This window comes from Accipiter gentilis, chromosome 33, assembly GCF_929443795.1.
Source record: "Accipiter gentilis chromosome 33, bAccGen1.1, whole genome shotgun sequence".
Classification (NCBI taxonomy): Eukaryota; Metazoa; Chordata; class Aves; order Accipitriformes; family Accipitridae; genus Astur; species Astur gentilis.
This window is the reverse complement of record NC_064912.1, coordinates 19317309-19336416: the sequence shown is the minus strand read 5'-3', so window position 1 is coordinate 19336416 and position 19108 is coordinate 19317309. Positions and strand designations below refer to the sequence as shown.

Genomic DNA, 19108 nt, shown 5'->3' with positions numbered 1-19108 from the left:
GAAGGGTTAGTAGATTTGTGTCCTGTTCCCCCCTTCCCCAAAACTGGCTCATGTATTGAGTAGGTCCCAGGGCTTCAGAACATCTGGAGAGCCTGTGCCTCACTGAGGAGACCACAGAAAGTAGACATAACATCAGGATTGCAAGGAAAACACAAACCGGATTGTGCTGCAGCCGTGGTTTGGCCAGGTCTTGGGTCCTGAACATGCTGCACTTTTCTTTTTGCTCCAGGCTCCCCTGGTTTGTGGATTTTCTGTCGCAGGCAGTGGGCTGTGAACTTTGTGGTTATGCTCAGCATCATTGTTTTCACAGAGCAGCACCATTTATTTTGTGCTATTTTTAAACATATCAAGTGCTAATGTGACTGCCCCAAATCCCAAAGTTTTCTCTCTGGAGAAGAAGATAAGTAAGGGGCTCAGTATCTCTCCAGCACAGGCTGTGCTGCAAAATGTTGCTGAAAGTTGTTCTCCATCGCTAACAACACACTGCCAGGCATGGACCTGGTTGAGTCTTCCTGGTCTTCACTTGCCCTTTTCCCCGTCTCAGCTATTTTTAGTTAGCATCCCGTGCTTCTTGCTGAAGGGTGTTGGTGAGAGCCTGGAACAGGGAATCTCTTAAATGAAAAGAAATGTTGTTGGTAAAACATATTGGAGATGAAAATCTATTGACAGACAGGGCTAAAATACACACAAGAATGTTTTTCTTAAGCAGCCACCCAGGAACTTGGAAAACTTGCTCGTCTGTTAGAGATTGCTGTTAGCTAAAGGTCAAACAAATTTGTACTGTCGGCTACAAAAGGGAAAGCGTTTGACGGAGTGTTATCGCCCGTGGGAAGTGACTGTTGAGATCTGGCTACAGGGCCAGTGTTACCAGGGGTGGGTGGAAATCTGGGTCTCTTTCAGCACCGAGGCGGGTGCCGGTGGGTCTGTGCCGGAGCCCGGCTGGTGGCATCTCTGGTCATCTCTGCTCCGTGTGCCCTGTGGGAGGTACAGGCTGGGGGATTTTGGAGCAGGACCTGGGGGGCTGGAACTCAAACTTTGCAAACGACTGAGGAGGAAATACCTGCAAAATCTTTCTGTTAGGTCCGCTTGCCTTTGTGCTGCTCTGACAGCAGGAGGTCCAAAGCCGGGAGCATGCCGTGCTCACCCCAGGCTGCTCCCACACCCGGAGGGATGAAGGGACGCGGTGACGGTGTCCCTCCACCGCCTCGTGATGGTTGGCCGTGAGACTTTCCCCATCTTTTCTCACGGTGTTTTGGATCCGGGGAGCCCTCTTTGTGTCTGCTTTACCCGCCGTGCGTGGGTGGCTTTGGCTGGTAGGTGATGTTACTCCTAAATCCTCAATCCTTTGTGAACCCCCGTAAAGACTGTGTTTTGCTTTGCTCGAGGCTTTGTTTTCTTCTTGGTTTTGTGCTGCCAGTGCCGTGCAGCGCCTGACAACGTACTGACAGTTCTCCCAGTGTGAGAAATGAGAGAGGTATTTCCCAACTGTTTGAAGAAATTACTTTTGATCTGATACTGCCTCACTTATCAGTCTCACTCTCTCTCAGCTGGCTTGCACTCTGAATTCAGCTAGGAAGTGGCATTAAGTTTTTTGCAAATCTCCTCAGGGCATTTCAGATGATCAGGCGGTCCCTAGTTCACAGCTCTCGTGCTGTATCGATGCCCAAGTTGTTCCACTGTTCCTTTTGGGATACAAAACATGGATGCCCCAGAAGGTTTCCAAGGAACAGGCTATGCAAATATTTTTTCATACCGTGTCAGTGTTTGCAAACTGGACGTGTGCTTTGGAGAAGACTTTTCCTGGAGTTCTCTGCGTCTCTTGGCTCCAACTCCTGTGTCAGCTCAGCGACGTATTGCTGCTATCGGTTCAACAGCATCCAGAGCCTCCTGCATCCTGTGAACCTTGCCTGTGGCTCTCATTTGTTGTGTATTGCAGAACTCATGGTGCTGGGGAAAAAATAACATTATGTTTTTATCATTTCTCACAGAGAAATAATATCCCTAGAGGATAGCTGTCCAAGCAAAGGCCTCACATTAAAATAAATACAAATAGAATAATAAAAAAACAGGACCTGAAGATTATCTACTCCATCCCCTGTCCCGGTGGTGAATTAATATCAACAATACCTAAACATTTATGGAAAACTCTTCACTTTCTGTGAGGAAGATTAAGCACTTAGTAGCTCAGCTGTGTAATTCCTAAATTACAGCTTGCAGAGGGCTCACTTTTCATGGTAAAATAAAATATCAGTGGGCTCTGAACATGCTGACTTGGAAACACTCTGGGTTTTCAAGAGACTGGAGCTGGGCATTGGAAAGAGCTCTGTGTTGGCATGCAATGCCACAGGACCTGGAGGCTCCCTGGACAGATGCTTTTTTGGGGAAGAAGTGGGTATCTGTGTGGAAAGTAGTTGGATTTGGGCTGCAGGCATCTAATATGGTCTGCTTGAGCTCTGCCATGTGTGCTGGGAAGATACTTGGTTTTATCGCATCTTTTGTTTCTTTGCAAACTTTCCATGAAACAAATGTGTATTTGTAGGGCTGGCGTTTAGCTGGATGAAACTGTAGACGGCTTGTTTACGTGCAGCACTAATTATGGACATTAACTTTATTTAAATATTTGGGTTGCTGCTTTCCCAAGCTGAAGGTCTTCCCTGTTCTCATCTTTTAGTGTGATGTTGCAGAGGCAGAGCAGGTCTGGGTGACGCCTGATGTTTTCAAGCCTTATTTTATGCCACGTTAAGTCACCTCTTGGCAATGGAGAGGAGGACCACGTCCAGCGCCAGCTCCGGTCAATGCTGGCTTCTGGCGGCTCAGAAGGTGGGACCTGGCATGGAAAGCCTCTCTCACAACAGTGGCCATCCCTGTAGCCAGCTCCTCGTCCCACCAGAGCGCCTTGCAGAAGCTCTTGCTGACCTCCACAAGCACAGGAGGCCCCTGGTGACTCCCCAGTGCCCCCCTTGCCTTTGGCTCCATTGTTTTGGGAATGAGGAGATGAAGTCAGTTGCAGTCTAAGAATAACTTGTAAAATGAGCCGTGCTGTGGGTCCCTGTGCAGACAGCAGCGCTCTGGTTCCTGGGAGCCTCTTGTGTGAAAAAACCCCCACCCAGCCCTCCCGGCTGGGGAAGAGGGACGGAGCGCATGATGCCATTGCCTATGAGCCGGCCCTGCCAGAACATGACGTCGCTCCATGAGGTAACACGTCCCCTTTGTTCGAGTGGCTTCATCCCTGGTCTGACTTTATAACCATATTTGGGAAAGTCTGCGGAAAGCTGCTGGCTGCGGGGATCCGAGGAGCCGCTCTTTGAGTCTCAGCTGCACTGCAGACAGCTCCCACCTGGAGGGTCAGGACGCCCTGGCCACAGCGGTGGGGATGCCCTGGCCACAGTGGTGGGGATGCCCTGGCCGCAGCGGTGGGGATGCCCTGGCCGCAGCGGTGGGGATGCCCTGGCCGTGGCGGGGGTGCCCTGACTGTGCATCCCGCAGGCACGCACAACTCGCCTCCTCTGTCTGCTCCAGGGATGGGGCACGGGCACAGGAGCAGAGGGAGTGTGGACAAGCAGCGGCTGGGTAGGGACTGCCGTCTCACCTGGGGTGTCCCAAGGTCTCAGCTTGATCTCATGCAGGACTCAGGGATCAGTCTTTCGCACGGGCTTGAATCACAGGCTCTCGCAGCCCCTTTTCCTCAGCCACCGGCAGGGACACAGGCACCCACTGCCTGGCTTGACCCTGAGCTCACTCGCTTTGCCGAGTGCTAAGGGAGCGTTTTACACTGCCCTGTGGGCAGCCATCTGCCTCTCAGGGGGATCGTGAAGAACCTGTGGCCCCAACCCAGCAAGACAAGTAGGATTTACTCCTACAAATCTGAGGGTTGCGTTGTGCTGGTGCTCCGGGAGAGGCTTGTGGCAGGATGAGGCAAGGCAGTGAGATGGGGAAGGAGCATTGCTTCACTCCCATTGCTCAGAGGGGAGCCCACAGTGATGGAGTGACCTGCTTGTGGTCCTGCAGCGAGTCTGGGAGTTACATCTGGGTCTGCTTTGTGTCAAACCCAACCGTCTCCTGGCACAACTGCCTTGCAAGGGCATATGTGAGAGTGCTTTGCGGTTCTCCCAGGAGAGCACAAAGCGTACAGAACATTGCAAAAATGCTTGTATCCTTGCCTTACATTTTCATATCAACAATTACAATTTTGCCGTGGGAAGAAAAACATTTAGTTTTTAAATGAATATTTGTGAAAAAGTCTTTTGGGGCAAATTCCTTAGAGAGAGCTAAGACTTGGGCCAGCATTTGAAACTCATAAATTCAAGATGAACGAATAAACTGTCATCGTGCTGTGACAGCCTCGGGGAGACGAGGGTGCTCGCCGCCGTCTGCCTGTCCCAGCGTGCAGCTCTCTGCTCAGGACTCGCTCTCAGCAGCCACCGGCGTCTCCCGTTGAGCCTTTCCCTGGACAGCCCTCTGTCTCGTGCATTTGCTTCCTAACAGCCTTGCTGTTCTTTGGAAGCTGATCTCTGCAGCGGAGTCCTTGGGCACACGGATGAAATGCAGCCTCCTCTGGGGTGGGATGCATCCGTTCAGAGTGACCCACTGCTAAATGGTTTTGGGAAGCAGGGGTGAAACCCACCAGCGAAGGGCCCTTCTTTGTGTTTGCCTGCAGCTCTCGGAGGTGATGTGCGGTGGAGCTGGAATCCCTTTGCCTTGGAAAATCCCTGCTTCAGTGTGATTGAAACCATTAGCTGGTGATGAAGATCTCCCCATGCTGTTGCTCTCCTGTCTGTGCTGAAAGGCTGAGAGCTCATCGTGCAGGAGAGCTGTTCAGACTGTTCCTCCCAGCCTGCCTGCTGGGGTGTCCCTGCATCTAGTGCAGGATGGCAGTGTTGCTCCCTGCACCCTGCACAGAGAAAAATCAGTGGGTTTTTAGATTTCCGTAGCCACTGTGGCAAGAATCTCTTCTTTCCCCTTCTGCACACAAGTGCTATTACTTTTACTGTGCTTCCTATGAGAGGTGCAAGCCAAAAGACAAAGAAAAAAAGGGATCAGATCAGCAAAACCCTGTAATTTTTCCTGGCTGAAACACACAAAAACACATAGGGTTTTTCCTCCTCTTTTCTGGAAAGTCTGTTATGTATGTCAGGCAGTATCAGCACAGCACTGCTGCATGGGGCAGCATGCTGCTTTTTATTCCTGGAGTCTAGAAAAGTGTTTGCCATGGTAACACATAAGACAACGTTTCAGCGACCCTCTTGGGCAGTTTGCTGCTCTGTCAGCTGATGGAGGGCTCTGGAAGCAGTGGGCTTCGTTGTGTCTCACAAACCATCTCACATGTCCCTCTGTCACTTGTCCTCTCTGGTTGCAAGGTGTGGAACGGTGCAGCCTGGCTTTTGGTGGGGGTGAGAAATGGGAGCATTGCTGGGCATTGCTTGGAGCATTTCTGGGCAGCTGGTACTGCCCGTGGTGTTTTCTGTGCCCGTTTGCTGCTCACTTTGTTCGTTGCCTGTCCTCCCTGGTTGCTGCAAGGCTTTATCCACGGGAACTGCCAGGGACTGAGGACCTTTGTATCCTGAAGGTGAAATTCAGTGGATATTTTGGCAAAATATGTAGAGTTGAGATCAGAAAGGGGGAACTGTTTCCACTGGAAGTTGTGCTTGGGAAAGAGGACTGAGGCAATCTGGGAAGGGCTCTGGAGTCATGAGTGGGCCAGAGAAGATAAATAAGAACAACTATTCAGTGTTCACAGTCCAGAAAATTAGGCAGTATCCAGTGAAGCGATGCATCTAGCAGGTTTCAACAAATGAAAGAAAGTACTTTTTTAAAGCATGTGAGTTACGGAGCCTCTTGCTGTAGGCTCTTGTGGAGCCCAGGCTGACTCAGGAAGGGGAAGATGGCATTGTGGAAGATCAGTCTGTTGGTGGCTGTTAAATACGACAGTCCAATGCAGTCTCTGGCACCAAACAGCCTTGGCTGCTGGCTGCCAAGAGCTGGGAGGTGTGTTGGGGAAGGATTGCTCATGGATCTCCCTGAACACCGGGTACTGACCACCACGGGGGGGTGGGATCAGGGGCAGGATGGAATTGAAAGCAGAGCTATTCTGACGTCCCTGCAACCACACCTGCTGTTAAAACACAGTGTCTGGGCCAGAATGGGGCCCAGCCCTGTCCCCAGGACTCTTACTTGGGTCACACAAACATGAGGCAAATTGCATTTTGGGGGGGTTTGTCCTGAATCAGGGAAGACTGGCTGGTTGGGGGAGGCTAGTGGGAAGAGCCCAGCCTGGCTGATCCACAGGGAGAAAGTGCTTTTCCCCAAAGGACAGGGTCTCTCTGTTGCAGGTGCTCCATGTACTCGCCCCATGTGTCCTGTTGGGCCAGCCTAGTTCAGGAAGATGGGCTGGGAGATAGAAAAGCTTCTCCCTTGCCTGCAGGCTGCACCCGGCAGCCTGGAGGGCAGATGCTTTATCCCTCCTGCACTGTTGCAGGCCCCTTAGTGGCCACTGTACCGACTCCTGTGCAGACTCTGGATGGAAATATGACCGTACTCAAGCTGCCGTCTTTCCCTAGCACCTCTAGAGCTTCACTGACCCACAAAAAGCTTAGCTTTTATTGTGGCTTACAGACCTGGAGCTTCTTTTCTACTGAACCACTGCAATTCTCCCCCAGCCTGCATGCAGGCTTCTCTCCGCACAGACGCTTCTCTCTGTCTGTGGATGCTTTTCCCATTACTGTTCTGGCCGGGCTCCATGCACCAAAAGGGCTGGGGAAGGCACAAGCCAGCACTGCCCCCCTCTTCCCTTCCCTTCCCTTCCCTTCCCTCCCTTTTTTGTGAAATGAAGGCAGAGCGGGCCCACAAATGACATAATGAGAGCATGACATCAGGCTTGGCAGGCAGAGGCGTGCTATACTCTGCTCAACATTATATGTTCTGTGGAATTAAGAAAAAAACAGCCGTGCACCAAAAAAAGCCTGTCCACCACAGTGTTGCAGAAATAAACCCCCTGGCTGCCCTGGGCTTGCAGCTGTGAGGCCGTGGAGCCTGTCTGAGCATCACGAAGGGACAAAGCGGGTGGCACCAAGCCCTGCTGCTCATTTCCATCAGCAGCTGCTGGAGGGCAGCAGCTATGTGAGGGCACGCCAGTGCTTGGTTCTTTTTACCCCCAGAAGTTACCCGACCCCATCTGCAGGAGATCTCGCTGGCAGTTTTTGTGACTGATCCGTCCTCACACTCCCGGTGAGACAGGCTGCTGTTAGCCCTGCGGTACACACAGCTCCGGAGAGGTTGGGTGGCATACCCAGCATCACACAGGGAGTTGGTAGCAGAGCTGAGATGGAGCTGAAGGCTCCCAAGGCTTAGGTTGACGCCATCATTACTAAATGTTCCCTCATCTGAAGCTTCACCTTCCCTGCACAACCAACTCCTCTTCCAGAAGAAGTGTTTTAAAATCTTCCTTTGCTTGGCGTGTAAGTTAAATGTGTCTGCTGGGGCATTTAGGGAGCTGCAAGGGGAGCTCTCTGTAAGGCATCTGTTGCAGTTTTTGTTATATACCGTAGTTGGTGGGTTTTCGTGCCCCTTGGCCCACAGAATGCGGAGAAGTGAGCCAGCCCTCCCAGCCTCCTCTGGCATTATATGTCTCCATTTTATAGGTATGGAAACTGAGGCAGGATCGAGAAGTTGTGGCTTGCCCATAGCTGCCCTCTTCCAGGCAGCACAGCGTGTTCTCAGTATCCCCCATGGCACAGTAAACTAAATTTTTCTTTCTTCTCATGGAGAGGGCAGCAGTCTGTGTGCGCAGTGCATTTCAATGGAGAGCCTTGTTTTCTGCTGGCTTCAGCTCTGCTTTGAACCTGCTCCGAATTTTCTCCAGCCTGGCAGTGGGCTGGGAAAATACAGTCGTGGCAGTTTGTGGCACTGGGAGGCTGAGCTCTGTCCCACAGCCTTTGCGTTGGTTTTTATGGCTCAGTATTTCCTGATTTATTTTTTTTTCTGCAACCTAACTTGGTTCACAGCCATCTTTCCCATGCCAGGAAGGCATAATATGATTTTCCATACAAGTTGGAGAGGGACCAGTGGGAGAAGGCAAGCAGGCAGCTGGGAGCCCCAGCTCACTGACTCGCAGCTGGAGGTGGCAGGCGCTGGCATCCGTCACCATTCCTCACTTCTCCAAGCTTTCCTGTCAACGGGAGCTCTGCTTCCCTTGCAGGCTCTGCACTGAGGAGGTCTGGGGAGGTTGAAAGCTGGGAGGTTTTATACCGGTTCCTCATCAGATCATGAAGGCAAGGGTAGAAAATAGCAAGAGAATTGGGCTCTGGTTTGTAGGTAACAGTGGGTTGCCATCTAGTGCCTGGTCTGGAAGGAGTTCAGCAGTGTCTGTGGGTGCTGGGTGGGAGCTCAGGCTGTGGAAGACAGAGGGTGGGAACCAAGGTCTTGGGATCCCTTGGAAAGCATGTGAGCTGTAGTTAAGTGACAGAGCGTCAGGGTGTAGACAGAGCTTGGGTTAATTACAACCTCCAAGGGCTCAGAGCATCTCGCAGCCTCTGAAGCAGCCTTGCCTGGGAACCGAGCCCCAGGTTTCTCCTTTGAAGGCTGCTGGTGGAGCTTCTCTGCATGCTGGGCTGTGGGTCAGTGTTGGCTTTGCATGACAGTAGTGGGTGCAGGATAGATGGGTGAGCTCAGATGGTACTATCTGGCAGCATCAGCTTGGTGTGTGCAGAATGACAGCCAAGTTGTACTATCAAGAGAGGAGGAAAAAGGCACGGGAGCCCTCTCCAGCCCTTCCACCATGCTGCCATGGAGGCTCACTGGGGCACGATGGTACTGATACCCCAGAGGCACGCATCCGAGGGGCCTGACACCCTCCCAAGCTGTCCTGGCCATATGAAGCAGCACAATCCCTTGAACAAATCAGAGGGTTGAGGGTTGTCACTTAGTAGTTCATGGGGAACAGCTCCTCCTGGCCCTTTCTGAATAAAACCCGCTGGCCGCAGCCACAGCACCAGGCGTCCTGCACCCCTTGGGTCCCCACTGGATCACTCCTGTTCACCAGGAGCTCCTTCCCCCATGCGTGCCTCTCAGCAGGCAGTGACATCTAGTGTCTGTCCAACACACTGTGTAAAAGCAGCACTGAGTGGGGAATTACTGCCTCTCTTTGCATTTTACCTCTTTGCTGAGGCTGGTGGGAGCAGCTCTGCCACTGTGCATCTTCCTGGAGCAGGTGCCAGGTCACAGTCATCCCTGGTCCTGCTCTTGGGTAGGCATGGAGCTGACTGACCCCTGGGAGTCGAGGATTTGGGGTCTTAGCCTTCACTTATCTGAAGTTTAAAATCTTTCTCTGAGATGAAATGGAAATAATGATAAGGGGTGTTTGTAAAGGGCTGGGGAAGGCTCAGGACCAACCCCTCCATGCCTGGCACTGTGGCAGAGGGATGGAGATGAGCAGAGCTGTCCTGCTGGAGTTGTTCGCCTCCTACTTGGGAAGCAGCAAGATGGGAGAGATGGAGAGAAAGCTGCAGAGAGCTGCAGAGAAGGCAGCTGGGCTTGGGGCTGGGTGTCCCAGTCCCCTGCATGGCTCAGGTGCCTGCTTGCCCGATTCTGCCATCTGTGATGGTGAGAGCTTCACCCTGCCCTGCGCGTTCTCTTCTCCATGCAGCCAAGCAGCGCTGTTGGAAGAGGCTCTTTGAAATGGCCAAGCCCTGATTTTGTAGCAGCAGAACAGTTTGGTTTGGAGGTCTTTCTTGTCTGGGCAAGGAGCAAGAAGGCGTCAGAGCTGAAGCACCATTTCCTTCTGTCTTGGGCTTGAGGGGCTGCCTAAAAACTAAATGGGTTATTTCCAGGTATTTCAAAGGAGAAAAATAGTTGTACTGGTCTCCCTGTAAGGTAACTGGTCAAGTAATGCAAGAAGGTGCAGAGGCAGAGGAGTACAATTTACGGAAAATGCTCAAGGAGAGGTGGAGCAGGAGCCTCCCTGAGGAAGGATCTGACCTGGCTGGCAGCAGTTGGGATTCCCGTCCAAGCTGTCCTGTGTGTTTGTCTTGCAAGTGGGAGCTGGAAACAGGTTTGGAGGTGACTTTCATGTCCCCCGTGCAGAATATGACTCCCGTGTGGTCTGTGTCACTTCAGCAAAGGATGCTCTGTATTCTTTAACTATTGTCCCAGCTACCCCGAGACAAAAGAGCACTGGCTTGATCGAATATTTTTGCTAGCATCCTTTTTTTAAGTGGATTTGTTGAGCTTTTATTTTGCACATTTCTTGGACTTCTTTATTGGTGTTGCTGGTGAACTCTTCTGAATCCACTCTCAGCTTGGCAAAGAACTCTTGGACAGCAAAATTAGGGAAAATAAACTCAAACCTTTTAAAGAGACATCCATCCCTGTTACTTATCCCCAGAGTTTCCTGGAATCGTACATAATTTTCCTGCCAGTTTGGCAGAATTCATTTGGATAAATTAAGTTTAAATGTTAGATCAAACCAAGAATTAATTAAATAGGGGATAAAAAATAAGAGGTGAGACATCAAGAAAAAATTACGGGAAATGCTTGTAGGAAAAAAGGTGAGAAGGGAGGTGGGCAGGAGAACGTCTCTGTTGACACAGCACGGCTGTGGCTGCTGTGAATCCAGCCCTGTCCGCCTCCCTGGAGCTCTGCCAGAAATCCTTGAAGGATAATAACCATTGCATGGGCTCGGAATAAGTATTTTGATGCTGCTAAAAGAAGGTTTTGGCCAAAAGAGATTCATCTGAAACCAAAGAGTGAAGTTTATTGGAAACGAGTGGAGACAGATCAGCGAAACTTTCACTTCTTAGCCGAGTGACATTTTAAAATTGAAAAAGAGGACGTGGGGTGAAAAGAGAGAGCTGGACTGGAGGACAGAAACAATTTTGCTTTGGATGAGTTGAAGGCTATTGGTGTTACAGGGAGCAATTAGAGATTTTTTAAAACGGTGTTCCTTTTATAAGGACAGTCTAACCTGATTTTAAACAGAAAATATTCTTTGTTACTTCTTTTCTTTTAAGCTTTTCCAAAGAGAGACAGAAAGATCTTTAAAATGTAAAAAGCCGAACGCATCAATTGTGTAATTAATGATCAGTTCTTTGGCACTAGAAATGGACTTGGAAGTTCTGCAGAAATTTTTCTCTATGTTAATTACTATGTTAGTCTAAATTATTTCTTAATTACTTCTTTGAATGTACATTAGACTTGAATTTTTTTTTAAAAGGATACATCAAATTTAGTAATACATTTGTCATGTCTGTAATTACTCTAGATACGCTGCAGAATGGTATGCATATAATGATAGTCCTAATCTGTATCTACACATTATACAAAGCTTTGAGCAGCAAATGGTTTATAGCTGGGAAAGGCGTTTTCTTTGGCCAGGAGAAATGCTCCGCTTTAACACACCAAAACCTTCCGCTCTGGAGTCTGGAAGGAGTTTGGAGAGAGGCTCTTCTAAGGTCTAGTAATGGAGGAATGACAAAATGAAGTTGAACAAAAGCTGAAAATTGTGTTTTCTTTCTCTAGGGATCTTTCCAATAACAAGATCAGTGGTTTAGATGTTCAGATATTCGAAAGCCTGACTTCTCTGGCAAAACTGTAAGTACACACTGCACCCTTCCAGTCCTCCAGCTCACCGTGCACGTTTGAGCTGGTACCTAGAACACATGCTTGTGTTTCACAAGTTAGCCTTGTTCTTGCTTGACCTCATCTGTCGAGCCCCAGATAGATGTGTCCATGGTCTCCTTCCTCAAGGCATTTAGCTGCACAGTCCAGTGATTCGCTTATTGGCATTCAGAGAGTTGGGGAGGATTTGACTTGCTGTACTGCAAGATGGAGAGGAGATCAAGGCAAGAGAATGAGATTCGTCGCAAGATGTTTATTAGTACATGGAAAATTATAAAACTGCAGAGTCCAAATCCCACTTGTCTTCAGAGGGAATTGGGTACGGAGTCTGAGGGTCCTTTGAGGAGCCTGGCAGTAGTGGGGGAAAGGCCCGTTGTCCCACCGCTCCCCACACCTTGAGCTGTCCCGTTTCACTAAAACTACCCAGACTCTGTCTGGGCCAGGAGAAGAGGAGAGCTTTGACCATTAGCGAACTCACTGTTTCAGCTGCTGATCAGATGAGTTTGCACTGTTATGTGCTGATGGTTCATAGGGCAGATTAACTGTTTTTTAAAGAGTAATTGGACTGTCAGATCAAAAAAGGCACCAATACAGCAAGCCCCAAAACCTGATTTGGTGGTTCCAGCTGAGTACCCGGCAGCTTGGACAGCCTGCCATCTTCACACCTCAAAAATCTCCTAAAAGGAGGGCTTATGGAAGGACTTGGAGCACTGGAACTGGATTTGAGCACGGGAACAGGCTACCTAAGGAGGTTGTGGAGTCTCCATCCTTGGAGATACACAAAAGCCGTCTGGATGTGGTCCTGGGAAGCCCACTCTAGGTGACCCTGCCTGAGCAGGGGGGTTGAACCAGGTAGCTTCCAGAGGTCCCTTCCAACGTCAGTCACACTGTGTTTCAGTGACTTAGTGCCTGTCTGGGCATTTTGCTGTCATAGGCATGTGGCTTTTGAGACTCAAGGTGTTCAGAGGGTAACTACTACCCAAGCAGAGCTTGGGACAAAGGTTGATCCTGTATGTTGGCCAGGAAGTTGTTACCAGCGTGATGAACTTTCCTTTTCATTTTCCCTCTTTTACAGAGATATAAGCCACAACAAGATTTCTACATTAGAAGATGGAATATTTGATAATTTATTTAATTTAAGTGAAATGTAAGTTCATCCTCTTTGTTTCCCAGTTCTTTATTTAGACCTTTCCTTGAAACAGCTCTTCCCTTCCTGGTGGTGTGGGATGCAGCGCTGTCTTGGGGAGACCTGGGGCACACACCCAACCAAGCAGCTGCCTTTTGTACTCTTCTCCAATTTCTTCCTCAAGCTGTGTCCTGCTCCTGGGTCCTGTTGGTGCCCTTCAAGCCTAACCTCTTCCTAGACTTTGCTTCTGTCTCCTGGATACCTCCGGCCTCTGTCAGTGCCTTTTTGGCTTCCCTGCTTCTCTCCCACACCAGCTCCGCTGAGGTTCTTGTCTCTGGCCATGGTCTGGGTCACACTTACTCTTCTGTTTGTATGGTCACGCCTTGGGGCTGGGAGATCTAACGAAAAGGGCACCGACCTGCAACATGGGAGACCTGACTGAGGTGTCTAAGTCACTTGAAGGCACTTCAAGATGTTGTCCCTAAGTGATTCAAGTTCTTAGGCCTATAACTGAAGTAATTAAAATCTGTGCCATTATGTGAAGGGAGGCAAGGGGAAGCCACACATTTCCAGGAGAGATACATGAAGTCAGAGCACAGAATGGCAGTTCTGTGTCTGAATGCGCAAAAGGATTAACCCCATGCAGTTGCTTTTCGCAAGTAAGAAAAAAGCTCAGCCACACAGGACACAAAGGGCATTTTCAGCTCAGCATTTTTGCTTACAAGTGGCACTGAAAAGACAGAAGGTCCAAGTGAGTCTGTCCCTGCTAAGGCTGGCTGGCAAAGTGGTGCTTTCAGTATGAAAATCCGGGGTTCAGCCCCTGCGGCGGCCCGGCCCAGCTGGCGTCAGCTAAACAAACAGCTTTCCATCTCTGTCCTGTTCGCAGCTGAATGCCAAAGGCTGTAATTTGGATCAAGCTTAGCTGCAATTAAAGTTTCCATCTTTTCATTAAACTGCCACATGGAAAGATTATCATTGACTTTGCATTTCTTTTTTGACAGATCAATTTTATTCTCTTAGCTATTTTTTAATGGAGCTGTAAATAGTCTGCCTTAGCTGGAGAGGCTGCCATTACATCCAACGGCTGTTAGATGGCAGACTATTTTAAATATAAGATTGTGTCTGTAATTTGCTTCTAATTGCAACAATTATTTGTAGAGTTAAAAAAGTACTTGGAGTACTTGCCTAATTCTAGCCTCTAGAAAAATCATGTTAATTATTGCTTGATTCCCTATTCATTAACTCCCCTTGCGGTTCTTTCTGAAGCATTTCAGTGGAGTGGCACAGATGGGAACAGTGAGGGATCTGCACACTGCTGTAATTAACACTTCGCACATGTCAAGTTAATGCCTAACTTTTGTCTGATCTCCCCATTACAGAAACTTAAGTTGGAATCCATTTGTTTGTGACTGCAAACTTTCCTGGTTGCCCCGTTGGGTGGAAGACAGAAAAGTCAAAGTTATTCAAGCGTCAGATACGAGATGCACCCACCCTCCTGAGGTGGCAAACCTTTCCCTCTTCGATGTCTTGTTCGTCAATGCTACTTGTGGTAAGGAAGCACCGGGGGCTGTGGTGTGGGAGATGACTAAACTGGTGGGAACAGCGGGCCCAAGGGCAGCTGGGGATCACATCTAGACTTCTTTAGACCTCAAGTCACCAGTTCTAATCTAATTAAGCAAATAATGGTAGCATATGACTGTACCCTCATGCCTTAAGGATTGAGTCGGTCACACCAGGGCTGAGCTCAGCAAACTCGTTACAGACCAAGCTTCGGGCAGCCATCAGATGACACTAGCTCCATGACCTCCAGCCTTAGGCTTTCATTCTCTCTCAAACTTTGAACTGACCTTAAGCAGTGAAATCTCACTGGAGTCGATGGGACATGAGGCCATGCTAAGTTGAATCTTTGCAGGTGACAGGGCTCCACGTCGGGAGTGTTGAATGGACACTGCCCGGATCTACAGCCCGTTGCCTGCTCTGGGTGCGTTTTTCTGACTGCCTTGGCTAGCAGAAATGTTGGGCAGCATTTAACTGGAGAATGGGAAGGGGAAGCCCTAAGAAACCTAATCCTGCCTGGATGCTCAGCTACCTTTGAGTAAGAGAGGGAGGGACAGCGAGTGCTCCCCCCTGCAGGCATCAGGCATCTCCTTTAATGCATGACAGGAGGATGCGGGGCTGAGGGCTGAGGGAACCAGAGCTGGTGGGAGCCAGCTGAGCCGCCCAGTGAAGCGTGGTGCTCCCCAGGGCCAAAACCTTGGTGGTGGTTTCCTCTCCTTCCCGGGCAAAGTTACCCCAGCCTTGCAGCACCTTGCAGGAATTAACGAGGGGAATAACACCGGCACTGTTATTCCCCTTGATAAGATAATTAGTTGTTCCCCTCTTGAACTACTTTAAGTTACTGTGGAAACAATAATGTGAGGCTGTCTTCTGGGTAATTCAGTGTAATGGAAGTAGGCTGGGGACAGCCTGCCAGCTACTGACAGTTGTTACTGACCGGCAGGGAATGAAGAAGTATGACCAGGCCAGTGTTAAAAAGCAAAGCGGTTCCCATGCCGTGGTCCTCCTCATGGGACTTTTCTTAAGAAAAGTGCCTCAACGTTTGCAGGAAGGCCGTGGAGAAAGCCGGACAGTTGGATGGATTTGATATGGGAAGATCACACAAGGCCGGAGCCGTTGAGATGTTTGGGGGGAGATGTTGTAGCAACCGGCAGAAACAGAGGAGCAAACGTGGCTTGGTTGCGTGGGCAGAGCTGGAGAGGAGGCCAGGCAGTCCCAGCTGGGCTGCGGCTGTGCACGCGGCAGAGGCCCTGCCTGAGTGTTTGTGGCAGAGAAACATCCCACCCCTTGCAAGCCGGTGAGGGGGAAGTAAACCCAAGGGAATGAGCTGTTGCTCTGAGAGCGGGGCTGTTGTGGCTGCCATCATTGTACGTGCCTGCGTGTCCATGCGTGTGTGTTTGTGCTCCCTGTAACCAGGCATAGGTTGTTTCTGTGCATCCGTCCCATGAATGCATGCACGTGCATCCTTCCACACTCCTTGGGTGCAGGCTCTGTGTGGCATTGCCCTCTTCTCTAGCACCAGATTTTGCTTGCAAGTAGGTGGGAAGCTCTTGGCTCTCCCCAAGGAGGAAGGTGGCTGCAGCGTCTGCCCAGCTCCAGCGTGGGCCTGGTGGAGGGTCCGGTGGTGTTTCCCCTGTGCCCCCGATGTGCCACTCTGCCCAACTGTGTTTGGTTGTAGACTTGTTGCTGGAAGCCCCAGGCAGCATGCAGTGAAATGTGCTGCACCAGACCAAGCTAAGGTACAGCCAAGGGACAACCTTTGCTCCGGGTCTCACTCAGTGGCTAGTCCTTTGAGGGTCAGACTCAGCGGCTCCGTGTCCCATGGGACTGTCAGGCTCTCCAAAGACCCCTTTTATGTGCTAAGTGTTGCTGCTCCATAAATCTGTGTGACTGGCTTGTTATTTCTGTCATCATTAATTAGCACGAAGAGTTTGGAAATGGTTGCTGAGGGATTAAAGACTTCCCAGGCAAGTCTCAAAAAGGAAGTGCTTGGAGTAGGGGCTGCCCAGGAGAAGTCCATTCCCAGGAGTAGTGGGGTGGTGTCTCTTGGAGGGTTTCACCAAGCCATGGCTTCAGTGCCAGTTTGCAAGAGGATCTTCTGTTCTTTCTCCAGGAGCTCAATACGTAACGTGTCTGACAAGCAACCACACAGAAGGGGCTGAACTTGTCATCATCTTCACATCTGTTCACTCTGGGAACCTCACTGAGGAGACGTGCAGTGCCCTCTGTTATGCCGAAGACCAGGAATATGGAGGTTTCAGCACCCAGGGACAGTGTTTGTGTGGTACTGCCCGTGAAACAAACTCTTCCTCCGGTTGTTTGCCATTTTGCACTGAGCATTTGTCCGGGCAGGACTGTGATGGCCCATCACTCGTCCCCTCTCCCTTCCAGGCACAGCTCCCTGTGTCTTTCACAGGACTCCAGCCCCGGTACAGCCTACACCAGGCCGTGCTCTTCAATGTCAGTATTCCCATTGCTGTCAGCACTTTACTGTGGGAATTTGGGGACCAGACAGAGGTTCTCAACACCACTGGAAATGCAGCTGTCCACGTGTATGCCTTACCTGGGCAGTACAATGTCACTGCCACCATCTTTGTGGGCACCAAGGTCTTACACGTGCGGGCAGAAATTGAGGTGGTGGCTTCACCCCAACAGTTAGAACTGCAGTGTCCTTCCTTGGTCAAGACGAATGAGAGTCTGGACATACGGATCCGCAACAGAGGTGGCACTGGCCTCGCGGTGTTGTACGGTATCACCGCAGAGGCAGGAGAGCTGGGCAGAGGTAAGCAGGGTTGGCTGGGTGGGTGCTGGGCAAGAGAGGGGTGGCACTGGGTCCTGGGACTTCCCTTTCCCTTCCTTCCTAACGAGGAGTAAGGGATGACTCCTTCGGGCACTCCTCGCTCCCCTGACTGACCAGGCAGTGTTTTCTACTGTCCTGGACCAAGAAGATGACTGCACGGAACACGTTTCAACAGCAAAGGGGATTTATGGGCTTCAAGAAGGACGGGACATTGCTGGAGCCTCGCTCCCCAGATTGGGTTGGGGTGTGTGGGCCTGCAGAAAGGACGTCATGCTTGTGTTGCTCTATCTCCTGCAGCAGTTCACCCCATGTGTCCCCCGGACGGCTTGGTTTTCCCGGGCAATAACCACTGCTATCAGCTGGTGGTGGAGAAGGCTGAGTGGCTGGAAGCCCAGCAGCACTGCCAGGAGCATGGCAATGGAGAGCTGGCTTTTGTGAGCAGCCCTGAGATCCAGAGCTTCTTGGTTGCCCATGTCATCAGGTAAGCGAGGAGGGTGAGGGTTAAGACTTCCTAGGGACAGGTGTTGTGTTCCTGGGGTCACACCTGCAGAGGGGTCCGGAGGGAGGGTCCCTGTGTAGCCAGTCAGGCTGGGGAGACACTCAGGTCCAGGCTGAGTACGGGGAGGTGGTAGGGCTGAGGCTGCTGAATAAAGAGGAGGAATAAGCAGAGCTTGAGCCCTTGTTGAACTTGGCTTCTTTGCTTAAAGGCTGTGGAGGGAAGAAGAGGAATGGAGCAGAAAGGCTGGAAGTCAGAACTGGGAATCATGGGGTTGCTGCTGGTGGGCGTCTTGTACCCTATGTTTGTGCCTGTGGGTGCATCTGAAATGGTGCAGAGAGGTGCAGCGTCAGGAGCAAGTGGGGCTGGGCAGACCTTCCTTCTGGGAGTTGAGCAAAATCTGCAGGCTCGGGTTGGGCAGTGGAGAGGGGCAGGCGCTCGCGTCCACGAGGGTATTTGGCTGCAAAGCAGGGCCTGAGGGTGACCTTGCAACCAGGTCCCTCCATCAGCAGAATTACAGCTGGATTATCCCATGTGTGACACCGTGGCATCGAGCAGCTGCTCTAGTAGAGCCCAAGCCAGTGCTGCAGTCCTTCCTCCCAGCTGGGATCCTGCACCCTTCCAGACACGGCTGCAGCCTGAAGCCCAGACCTCTTCCCCTCTTCTTTCGCCTCTTGAGAAGGAGCAGTGCTCCTCTCCGAGTGTCAGGCTCCAGCAGCATCTGTTCCACCTCAGGACTTGAGCTTTATAAACAGAGAGCACTGGAAGTGTCAGCCTTTGATTAAATCCGCCCCTCTAAGTGCCCTTTCTGCAACCAGCCGTCTTGGGAGGGAGGACGACCAGGAGAGCTTTCAGGGGCCTGACAGCTCTTGTCAGCACTCCCAGATGCAGATGTTGGAGATGGCCTCTTAATAAACACAGCCCAGAAAGCACATGGAAGGGAACAGCTGCATGTGACGTAGGCTTTGAATGGTTCTGCTGAAGGTCTGACAGCCCCTTCTTCCCAAAGTTGTATCCTTGCCCTATTCCCTTCACACTGGGGTTTATCCTGAGATGGCAAACGTGGTCGCTGCTCTGGGGAAGAGGAGTCTCTCCATTTCCACAGGTTAGAAACTGGTCACTTGGTGCTCTGATTTATCAGGCTTTGCGTGCAGGGCTTTTGATGGACTGCAGTAGAAGGAAATCATGAGACCCCAGAAGGGAATGAGCTGCCCCAGCTGTTGCCCCACGTTGCTCTCCTCTCTGACCCCCTTTATTTCATGTATTTATTTTATTAATCCATTCAGATAAACATGAATGAGGCAGTTCCAGGATGCGATTTCCCTGGCGATAAAAGACAAATCAACTGAGCCGCAGGTTTTTGGAACACTCAGCCTCCATAGTTTCTTGTGGGAAAATGACAGAAGCAGAAATCTGTTTCCCATTAGAGCGTGCAGCAGTGAGGACCACTCTCTCCTCTCCTTCGCTCCAGTCATTCTATGGCCTCCCCAGGAGCAGCATGTGCTGAGCTGGTCCCCTC

The 19108-nt window shown here is 50.7% G+C and overlaps 1 protein-coding gene across 3 annotated transcripts in view; it reads left to right on the top strand.

Moving 5' to 3' along the window:
• PKD1 (polycystin 1, transient receptor potential channel interacting) overlaps positions 1 to 19108 on the top strand; it is a 99745-nt gene that overhangs the window by 29794 nt on the left and 50843 nt on the right. For all 3 annotated transcript variants that reach the window (XR_007504578.1, XM_049791873.1, XM_049791872.1), the window contains exons 2-6: positions 11512 to 11583; positions 12686 to 12757; positions 14116 to 14285; positions 16407 to 17075; positions 17391 to 17574. Coding sequence is in view for 2 of the 3 variants with exons in the window: in XM_049791873.1 (XP_049647830.1) it covers positions 11512 to 11583; positions 12686 to 12757; positions 14116 to 14285; positions 16407 to 17075; positions 17391 to 17574 (1167 nt within the window). In the remaining variant the exon portion in view is untranslated. The remainder of the gene's footprint in view (positions 1 to 11511; positions 11584 to 12685; positions 12758 to 14115; positions 14286 to 16406; positions 17076 to 17390; positions 17575 to 19108) is intronic.